This window comes from Gekko japonicus, unplaced genomic scaffold (assembly GCF_001447785.1).
Source record: "Gekko japonicus isolate JY-2015 unplaced genomic scaffold, Gekko_japonicus_V1.1 scaffold747, whole genome shotgun sequence".
NCBI lineage: Eukaryota > Metazoa > Chordata > Lepidosauria > Squamata > Gekkonidae > Gekko > Gekko japonicus.
Window position 1 is genome coordinate 455,146 of NW_015160231.1, and position 10,975 is coordinate 466,120.

Consider the following 10,975-nt stretch of genomic DNA (forward strand, 5'->3'; position numbering starts at 1 on the left):
AGCAGGCTGTAAAGCCGATTGACTGTTCAGAGGCAAAAAACAGGACCTGCTTTTAATCCCAAATAAAAGCATTATTTTACCTTTCCTTCTCTACACTGCATGGAAGACGGGCTTCTTTTGGGGGGGCTGGGAAGAATAGGACAGTATGTGGAAATTGTTTAGCTATGCCCCTCAAACTCCCCAGAATGCTATGAGGTGTTAATGGGTTGTTAGGAAAGCAGACTAATGTACTCATAATTGATGATCAAGTGTGCTCAACACTGTGTCTTCTAAAGCACAGTGGGTATAGTGAGTTTACAGTGAGATGTTTTAGGGATTTTGAGGTTATAAACAGGTTTTTCTGCATACAGAAAGTCCCCCCAACATCATTCACTGATTGATCAGCAGAGGACCAAAGGTCTTCTAGAGAAAATGATATTCAGTTTGCTGAACATGCACGTTAGCAGCTCTCCTGACTTTCAAGGGGAAGGGTTAGCTCCGCTGTGTCTGTGAGGTTTACGGCTCAGGCTCACTGAACTCCAAGAGAGAAACAGTCATGATTTTCTGAGAGGTAGAAGTCAAAAGTATGCAACACAGAACAGAATTGTCTTTCAAGGAAAAAAAAAAAATGAAGCAACCCACCTTGCAGTTTCAAGGCATGTTATAACACATCATCTGTTCAGGTTCTGTATCTGTAAAATTCATATCTTTACATTGGCTTTATAAACACCACCACTTTTTGGGTTATTCTTGCAATGCAACTTCTGAAAGAGGGAGAATAACATCAAGCCAGACTTGTGAGGAGAACAGGTACTTCTTTAGTAGTTGGCACCTGCATGCAGTTTATGCAATACAGCAAGAGAGGAAGGCAGAGGGTAATATCCCACATAGCCATCATCTGTATTTTAGCCTTGATATATAAACCAGTCCCAAAAAGCTTGTTGTAAGCTGGTACAGACATACATATATGTAAGCTAATCTACGTTTGCTCAATGTCAGAACCCACAAGAATTTGCAGTCCTACGTGAACCTCTTCTCAGGGTGGGCGCTCTGCACCTTACAGAGGAGAGGTGGGTGGTGAAGACAGGCAAGGCTTTTTCAGAAGTGGCACCTCACCTTTGGGATGTCCTCCCCCTTGAGGCTCTTGGCACATGCCCTACCTTCCTTTGACACTGGGCCAAAGCATTTTGATGTAACCACCTTTTAACTAATGGAATCCATCTTGTTAGGTATTTTATGGTCTTCTCCAAGTTTAAGGACTATTGTTATTTTAGGCTGCACTGTTTATGTTGCTTTTATGTCCTGGCAAGTCTTTATTGACTTGCCATATGTTTGGTTATGTGCCACCCTGAGCAGGTTCTGGAGTGGCAGCAGACACATTTTCTAAATCAAATAATACAAGAATTGACCCGGTGGAAAGTTCCAGAGAGATTTAAATGTTTCTGCAACAAAGTGGCAGAGATTAGATGTCTTCATTGAAAGAACTGCAAGGTGGCTCAAAAATAAAATATTTTAAGATGAGCAAGAAAAAGTTGTTCCTAAAAGCAGCATGTGTCATTTCACTGCATTGAGAGGATTACAGTATTACATTCTGGATAACTGTCTTTTGTAGGGTCAACTGGTTACAAAGAATTATCCTAGTGGTGCTCTAGGAGTTATTGGACTGCTTGTGGCAGCATCCACTATGTGTATCCCCCTGGCTGCATTAGTAACTTTGATCATAAGCAGAAAAAGAAGGAATGCATCAACTGCTGCATGACCATTAACATCTGGCTTTAAGAGAACTTCAAGAACAGCCACAGCTTCCACAGTGCATTCTGAAGAGTCCTGCAGATACCATCAGCAACCGTTAGACATGCAGAATCTGGGTACTGCCAAACCAAACTACCCTCTTGGCAGCTCCTGTACTGACTCAGGCAAGTTGTAGCTGATAATGGTTCAAGATGGTCTTCAAGAGGTATGTCTACAGAATGACAATGTTCAAGTAGACAACCAGCTTTTACAAAGAAGTATACATTGGCCAATTTCATCTGCCTACATAAGACAACCTTTGCCTTAGTAGAAATGTGTTTCTTTTGTATCTGGAGTGCTAGAAGAAAGTCTTGCACTTCAAGGAAACTGCAACGTGTCTGCTACACAAGTTATCTGTGCTGTTCATGGAATGTATATTCCTGGTAGATGCTAGGAAATGTCTGTAGAATCTGCATTGGCTCACTGAGTTATCAATGTTTGTATGTACAGCACTGTTTACAGGAAGTAAACCACAGTTTCCAAAATGTGGCAGTCTGTGGCATTTCATAAGATGTACTTTGCACCACCCTTCTGCTAATCAAATGTTCAACACAGGGTCATGTTATGAACTGAAAATATGCATCGGATAACCTAACATCACATCTTCCATTTCCTAATATTCTTAAAAGTTACCACGAAATGTCAAAATACACATAAAACCTTTAAAAAGTGGGTTATATATGTTCTCCATAGCAAAATTTAAAAACCAAAGCCATGTCATACTCTCTGGCCAAGCTCTTAACACCTCTTCTTCAGTATCCTGTGGACACTAAATGTGGCAAGTATCGGGTTGCACCACTAACATACTATAAACAAAACATGGAAGCCATTCCAGTGAAAACACAACTCAGTCAACCTTAAGCACCTTATGTAGCCACATCATGAGAAAAACATTTACCTCGTTTGCATGTACCAGATGTTGCCGTCATAGTTTTGACCTTGGATAGTGAAAGCTAAAAAACCTTTTAACACAAAAACCAATGCTTAGGTTCTTATGAACAGCCTGAGGACTACACAGAACTGCCCAAGAGATCACATACTGCTTAGCCATGTCCTATTACATGACCAGGACCCCACACATCGACAGTTTCCTACCCTATTATAAAATATCTAATGTAGCTGCTGTACCCAGCTCTCTTAAATGACAGCTGAAATGAAGATACCAATTTTAATCACTGAATGCTTGATTACAACTGTGTAACCTACATTAATTTTTTCATGCTAAAGTTCACAGAACACTTAAAATACTAGCTGAAAATCAATATGCACCAATAGATCAGGTAAGCATAACTGGAAGCTAAGTCACAAACAATGAACCTTGGGAGATCGGAAGAAATTACAACATATGTACTGAAGAAATTCCATGATCTGCCCAAATAGCTTTGCCAGACTTGGAGTAGGTTCTGTGGGTCACATGCACAGGTACATAAACTGGAGAAGTTTTCATACTTGTTTATTAAAAACTGACACTGAATACAACCTGTACAAAAACAAACAAACAAACCAAAGTTGCTGGGCATTTTTCAGTGGCTGTAAAGAAATTATCGCCTAGGACCTCCTCTTCCTCGACCACGACCTCTTCCTCTGCCACGACCTCTACCACGTCCTCTTCCTGCAACTGAAGACAAAAAAGACAAATTTCTTTGAACAAAGATAGATTTGAAATAACTTTGATTTAGCGTGTTATGTATTTTACCAGATTTTGGACTCAGTTTTATTTAAGTCTCAATAAAAATTTAACTTCACTTTTAAATAATGCTTTCACTATACTAAAAGCACTGCATTAGCAAAGGAATCTTTCTGCAATAATGTGTTGCTAAACGTCACACAGCCATGATCTTATTTTCTACATCCTTATACCGGTTTTCCATTCAAAGAACAAGTAGTTATGTTCATACTGTAAGCTCTGTCACAGATAAAGACAATTGTTGCTACAATGAGCCTATGTCAAAAAGAAATGTGCTAAGTACAGAGACTGTAAATCCCACATCTTCTTTTGGGTCCCAAGACAGATTCCACAACAGCTTAATTCCAGTAGTTCTTAAATAGAGATGTTTTTAAAAAGATCAAGAAAGGAGATACTTGGTTCAATCCAAGTAGTATAACCACTGGCAAAAAAGAAAAGATCACCAAGACTATTTTGGGGACGTTGAGACCTACATAAACAAAAGGTATGTGGAAACTGAGTGACTGACATAAAGTTAGCTGGGTCCAATGCACTGATCTTCAGACCAATGCTCCCTCTAAGCTGTGGAGTCCTGTGAGCAAAAACTCCACTTTGTGAGCTACTGGGATTAAAGTTGTGAGTGAGCAATTTGGCTACTACATGGATTAGTTTGCTCTGGAGCCATCCTTCCTGAACTAAGACAAAAATGTGCGAGCCAGAGGCTAAAAAAACTGAGCTAGCTCACACTAACTCAGTTTAGAGGAAACACTGCTTAAGACTCCTGTCTACAACTATAGAGAGGTTAACCTGAGGCAAAACAAGCATCACAGCAGTCCTGTGTCATCAGAAGCCATACAGACATTAGACAATTATACTGATTAATGCTGTTTCTTGCCTACCACAACAATCACTCCCTATGACTTAACATTAGAGGGCAGCTGAGTATACCAGATATTCAGCCTGTCCCTTATTGTCACAAAAATGTGTTTCAGGAATAAGTTGTGAAGTGGCAGTGCTATATGAGCAGAATTTTTAAAAATTATTTGAAATGTATTGGAAATTTATGGCATTAGAGAGCCATTCCTAACTCTGATTTCAGTAGACTTGTGTGACTACTAATTTTAAAAGAACCATTAAAATAACTCAAGTGTTTATATCACTCCTTTCAGATTTGCAGGAGGAAGGGAAGGAATGAACATGAACAACCAATCATTGGTAGGATGGTCTGCTATGGAAATGAAAGGATGTGTGGCCTCTTGGATTCAACCAGATGGGTCTAACTACTATCCACTCAGAACTGCACTATTAAATAAGGCTGAATTCAGATGTAATGACAACCTATGGCCTGATGTCACAGGAATTTTGCTAAAAGAATTTCCACTAAAGTTGAGCAAGCTATGATGCTAAATCATGAAAAAGCAGCTAACATTCTAATGAATCATTCATTTATTCTAGTTTGAGAAAAAGGAAAACTATTTTGCCAGTGTTATTCAGTGAATAAGCACACTGTTTAAGTACATACTTCATTCTCAACCAAGTATAATCTTGGGAGATTTATACAATAAGCATTTATGCTACCAGTTCTTGATATTATGAAATAAAGTCACTAACCTGCTTCCCTTTTCTTCGATTTAACTTTTGGTTCAACATCCACCAGCAAAGTATCTAGGGGCAAACTGTCTGGCAAAATGAAGTATCTAATATTATTCCCTCGAATACTCAAAGTCTCCAGCTGGACAGGTTCTCTGTTCTTCAAAGTCATCTTCACAGCTTTAAGATGGGTATTCATACTGACATCCACACCTAAAATGTAGAACAAAACTTCCAGTTGAACCCGGGGTTTAACAAATTTCAATTATCCTTTAATATATTGCCAGACGCCACAGATGAAACTCTTTAGGGCAACACAGAAGAGGCAAATGTACTACAGAGAAAAGTAAATGCAGTCTGAAAACTCATAGGAAGAAAATACTCTTAGTTGCTTTGAGCACCACTGCCTGTCCTCCTCCCCCCTTATTCTCAGCCATATTCTCTCTCCAGGTACAGAATACCCACTCCCATTGCACATTGGCTAGATATAAATGATCTTTCTATTCAGGGTTCAGGGGCACTAATCCCCTGCCATAATCATCCTCTGGCTAAAGTACAATATCAATAAGCCTACCCAGAAAACCATTCAATAAGCTGAACTAAATATGTATGGGGGTATCCATGGTTTTATTTTTTATGTTATAAATTATGGTATTTTTGACTTGTAAGCCTCCTTGAGCTATGAAAAAAATGAAATATAAATATTTTAATAAAGCTGGCACACACAATTTACAAGTGCCTCTTCTCCCACTGTATCAGTGAAACACAGAGAAGTTCCAAATGAAAGTCAGAGTGGTATATTGAAAAGAGCACTGGGTTTGAATGAGGCAAACCCAAGTTAAAGTTAAAATGGCCTTGAATAAATTGTGCTCACTCAGCCAAACTCACCTCACAGAGCTGATGAGGGAATAAATGTGGATGACCATACATATGCCACCCTTAATTCTTGAGAAGCGGAGAAGAGGATAAGAGTAAATTATAATCAGGGGTTCTTCATGCAATTGCAACACATGCTCCAATAATAATTATTAAAAAGACAGCTGCTTACGACATATTGAGCAGCACCGCAGCCCATACCTGTGATTGTTCCATGTACTTGGGTTCCATTCTTCAGTTCAATTGTCACAGTCTCATGGCTAAGTTTCATGAGAAACCTGCAAGGGATAAGTAACACAAAGGTAGTATTTTGTAGCTAAAATGTTACTGCATTTCATTATTTTTTTTTAAAAGCTCTGGGTACTAACGGATACCAAGATTAATGCAATAGTTAAAGAAATTGCCATAAAACAAAGGCATAAAGGATATCTGTCTTCTGGATCATACCACTGGCCAGAGAACAACTGAACTGTTGCCAGGCAGTGGGAGTTTTCCTTGTGAATCACTGATGCTTCACTCCATTAGGAATTGTGAAAGAACTGTGCAGTACTTTGCTGAAAAGGAAAGGGGAAAAAAAACAAAAAACCCAAAAGGATATGGAAGCCCACATGGGAAAGTGGTGTTCATTTGCTTTGGAATGGGGCATCAGCTGTCTAGTCAAACTGAAACAGGTAACTCAGTTAGGTATCTGGCTGCTCATTTTAGAAATGAAATGTAAAATCTAAGCCTCTAGAACAGGGGTGTCAAACATAAGGCCCAGGGGCTGGATCTGGCCCATCCAGGGCTCTTATGTGGCCCGCGAGCAACTGATGCAAGAAAGGGAGATGGGGGGAGTGGGCAGAGCCTCGTTCAGCACAGCAGAGCAACCTTGCCTGCAGCAGTCAAGCATCGTGGAAGCATCTGCCCAGCATTGCACTCCTGTCTCTCCATTCTGCCTCTGTGGGTTTTCCTCTGCACCCCACCCCAGGGGGCCTTGCAGTGAGGACACACCAACTCAGAGTTTACCAGCTGCTGTCCTTTATACAGTTATTATCTCCAGTACGTGGCATTACGTTTTATGGCACACATGGCCTGGCCGGACAAAGACATTTATGTCAGATCTGGCCCTCGTAACAAATGAGTTTGACACCCCGCTCTAGAACATGAATTGAGGGGAGGAATAGAAGAGAAAAGACCAAGTTTATAATTTTACAAGACTATGCCTTATTTTACAGTCTACTTGATAAGCAGTGTTTTAAAACAAGGTATTTGCTGTTCAGTTTAAAACTTTTTTCTGGTATCCAATATGAAAAATCTACCCACAGAAAGCTCTTTCATGGATGTGAATAATCAGTGTTGTCAACCGCCTCACTTGTATAAGTAGCAAAAAGAGAACACCAACTATAATACATTTTTATTAGTACTAATGATAAACAATCTGGTTGGGGGGGGCAGCACTTAGGCCATTCATAGTAATGAAGAAAATGTGGGAGCCAGTATGAATTCAGTGGCTAGTTTGCTGGATCATGTTCAAATGGCCATACAGGAATGGCTGTAAGTCCAAACAGCCACTAAACTTGCAGAGTGGCTCTAGGCAGATCATTGGGTGACTGATGTTGTCAAGATCTTAGGATATGTGTACACTGGACCCATGCCTTTCCTGGTTGTTAAAAGCACACAAGGACCTTATCAATGAAGACCTGAAATGCATCATAAATCAATCACTGACCCAGGGCTCATTCCTCAGGTCATTAAAACACACAGCCATTCCTTCCCTACTGAAAAAGTCATTAGAGAATGATGTGTCTAATTATCACCCAAAAGAAAATGAAGGGTTGCTCCAGCTGCTTAGAGAGGTGACTGGATTTCTCCTTTTGGGCTATATATAAATCTGATAGCCAGAATGATAAAATTCTTCTTAGAAAGGAAGGAGAGTGGATTCTTGAGTTGACAACCTTGGTACCATATGAACTAAATAAAAACATTTCCTGGCTGACTTTGACATAGAAATGCAGACTGAGAATAGGACATTTTTTTCAAAGCTGGTGTAGTGAGAGCATTGCTACATTTATATTCCACAAGTCTGTACAGATTTTTGGTTAAAAGAGATTTATTCATTCTATTAATTTCCAAAATTACATATTATTTGTTTGTACATGCCTGTAATAATTCTTGCAACATTATTCCACATTCCTAGCAGTGTTTTGGTTGCTCTTAATAATTAAATGTTCTTTACACATTGTCAGAAAGCTCTGTCTTTTAAAACATTTTGTATCATAATCACAAAGAGGTTATTAACATTTTGGAATAAAATTTTCTTCTCACTGCACCATTGTTTTTTCTTTGCCAATCACCACCCAGTTTTCAACCTACCCTTCCTGGGCAAGATTACTGAGAGCGCAGTATCAAAACAGCTCCACACCATTGTGGATAAGTCCTCTGCCCTAGACCCCTTTCAGCCTGGCTTCAGAACATGCTATGGAACTGAGACAATTCTGGTGGCTTTATTTGATGATCTCCAATTTATATCATGCCTTGTGCCGTTTTATTGACACACTTGAAGAAACTGGGATAAAGGAGTGGTGCCCTAGATTGGCTAGGTTTAAATAATTCCTTACAGGTAGGACTCACAGTGTCACTACTGGACGCCAACAATCACCACTGTGTGACTTACCTTACAAAGCCTTATCACTCATGTTACTCAACTATAACACACTTGGGAAAAATCATTACATTTTTGGAGTAAGCTATTACCAATATGCTGATGGCACCCAGCTATAACCTAAAGGGTGCTGGGGTCCCCTTCACCTTTGGGGTCCTATATGGCTCCACCATGCTGTCTATGCTTTTGGGCTCCAACTTGTTTTCTATAGTTTTTCAACAGCTGTATCAAACTGCTGGTTGAGGATATCCAGAGATTAGGGCTGGACTGTCATCAGTACACAGAGAACACTCAGCTCTATTTTACATTTCTAGCCAGTCCCAGGAAGACCATAAAATTCTTGAACTAGACTGCCTGGAGACAATCTTGAAGTAGATGCGGGTTAAACCAAAGCTTAATCACAACCACCCAGAAGAGCTGCAGGTGAGCAAAAGATCCCATAGCAGCCATTTTATGGCAGCACCCACACCACCTATTCTCGAAAATTCCAGAAATGTTCATAGAGTCAACAATGCTGGAATCCCCCCCCCAAGGAACATTTTACTAGGGTTCAGAAGAATCCAGCCCAGTCTACGAGCCCATTACTACATTAGAGTCGGTTTGTAACCATGTGATCAAGTTTCTTCCGCTTCACATTAGCTAAATTTATATGCATTAGGAGAAAAAGAAAGCCGCAAGTTTGACAGAGAAACGATGCTTAAATCCCGAGGCAAGAAGCCCGACAAAAGACTCTAATTAAGAGACGCCCGCCGAGAAGGGGCGGCTGGCGGGCCACATACTTGCCCACCGCCCTGCAGAAAACGAGGCGGCAACCGCTACTCAAGGCCCGGATGAAGCCAACGGCCGAAGAAGGAAAAAGGAACAAGTGGCGGGAAGGGAGCGGTCCTCTGATTCATTCCAGGCTTACCTCACAAGCTTCATGGCGGCGGATGGACTGAAACGAAAGCAGGCCGAACACTCGCCGGGGACAGAAAACCAAAGACGAGCGAGGGCTACACGATAATGTTTTTTAAAAAAATTGAGCGCGGAGCAACAGCCCACGACTAGGCCGCTCCGATACTCGCGAAGAAGTGCGACTACCGCGCGCGATGAATGGCCGGAAGGACCTCCTCTTCCATCTCCGCTGCCCCGGATGTGAAGGGAGACTTTGAGTGGAAGCGAGCGCCTCCCATAGGAGGGGAGGACTCTGTGCACTTGCGTAGAAGAGTGAAATTGACACGGAGAAGGAAGGAAGGAAGGATGGCAAGGTTTCCTCTGGTGCTTTCTAGGTAGCCCTTGGCGCCGCTTGCAGGCTTTCAAAAACAGAGACCTTGCCCATTTTCCAAAAGTTGTCTGAAACTTGAAGCAGAGGAAGAGGGACCTCAACAACCTAAGTGCAGGCAAGGGCATGCAAAGGAAACCAGGAAGGACATTTCGAGGACCTCCTCCACATTCCTACAAGGCTTTACAGAAGTTACGCTGTCATGGCTTCCCTCAAATAATTCCCTCAAAGACTCAGTCCGCAGAGCATTCTCTGCTGGAAATTCCCAGCCCTCTCACATTTCCCAGGGTCACAGGCCTCGGTTCCTGCCTGGAGCGCACTGGAGCACTGCTCCGCCAGTCAGGAGCCCAGGGGGCGGGCACATAAGCCCCGTCCCCTGCTCCCACCAGCCATCCTTTGGGCAAGGAGGGGGGGAATGTTCCCCCGGCTCCCTGAGCCCCAGGGTGGTGGCCTTGGACTTGTAGCGGCAAATTCCACCTCTCGCTGGAGAGGTCATTCTGGCTCCCCCAGCTCTCCTTAGAGGCTCTTGAAAAGGTTATGGCGGCAGCTGCAACGCGGGGGGGGGACGTTCTCCCTCCTCCCTGAGCCCCGGGGTGGTGGCCTTGGACTCCTAGGGGCAAATTCCACCTCTCGCGTGTGATGTACGAGCGGCATCACACACGAGAGGTCATGCTGGCTCTCCCAGCTCTCCTTAGGGGCTCTTTAAAAGGTTATGGCCGCTGCGCTGTTCTTGGCGGCAGCTGCGACGCGGCGGGGGGGGGGGGCTTTTACCCTGGGGTGGTGGCCTTGGACTCATAGGGGCAAATTCCACCTCTCGTGTTGCTGCTTGGACATCACATGCGAGAGGTCATTCTGGCTCCCCCAGCTGTCCTTTGTTCTTGTTGTTCAGTCTTAGTTTTTTTGATGTTGAGCTTCAAGCCCACTTTTGCGCTCTTTAAAAAGTTATGACTGGCAGGTGCGCGGGGGGGACTGCTGAGCTGCCCTCCCCGCCAGCACCGGGCCTGAAGAAGGGCCAGCCGAATGTCAATTTCGGCCCCATTATATCCTATGGGCCATTGAAGTCAATGGCGAAAACATTGGGTATATTCTGGGGGCTGGAGGGGGGAGTGTTTGAGGGAGAGGCTCCAAACTTGCAGGGTAGCTGCTGGAGCCTCTCCCCAAGATACCAACC

The 10,975-nt window shown here is 42.6% G+C and overlaps 2 protein-coding genes across 3 annotated transcripts in view; one reads left to right on the top strand and one right to left on the bottom strand.

Moving 5' to 3' along the window:
• The window catches only part of SLC6A20 (solute carrier family 6 (proline IMINO transporter), member 20), a 25,442-nt gene extending 23,431 nt beyond the window's left edge, over nucleotides 1-2,011 (top strand). For both annotated transcript variants that reach the window (XM_015412292.1, XM_015412284.1), the window contains one exon: nucleotides 1,592-2,011. In XM_015412292.1, the coding sequence (XP_015267778.1) occupies nucleotides 1,592-1,738 (147 nt within the window). In that variant the 3' untranslated portion in view covers nucleotides 1,739-2,011. The remainder of the gene's footprint in view (nucleotides 1-1,591) is intronic.
• Nucleotides 2,012-3,179: 1,168 nt separating this feature from the next.
• Nucleotides 3,180-9,677, bottom strand: SNRPD1 (small nuclear ribonucleoprotein D1 polypeptide). The gene is made up of 4 exons (XM_015412342.1): nucleotides 9,451-9,677; nucleotides 6,104-6,180; nucleotides 5,048-5,239; nucleotides 3,180-3,388 (listed from the first exon to the last, which is right to left on the bottom strand). The coding sequence occupies exons 1-4, from the start codon at nucleotides 9,462-9,464 to the stop codon at nucleotides 3,312-3,314; spliced, it is 360 nt and encodes a 119-aa protein (XP_015267828.1). The 5' UTR covers nucleotides 9,465-9,677; the 3' UTR covers nucleotides 3,180-3,311.
• Nucleotides 9,678-10,975: the final 1,298 nt, after the last annotated feature.

Bases quoted from the DNA above. Each gene is read 5' to 3' on its own strand.
- SNRPD1 (XM_015412342.1), bottom strand. The intron at 5,240-6,103 runs GTATGGGCTGCG...TCTACATTTTAG, and splicing joins AGTACATGGAACAATCACAG to GTGTGGATGTCAGTATGAAT. The intron at 3,389-5,047 runs GTTAGTGACTTT...TTTTGTCTTCAG, and splicing joins ATCGAAGAAAAGGGAAGCAG to TTGCAGGAAGAGGACGTGGT.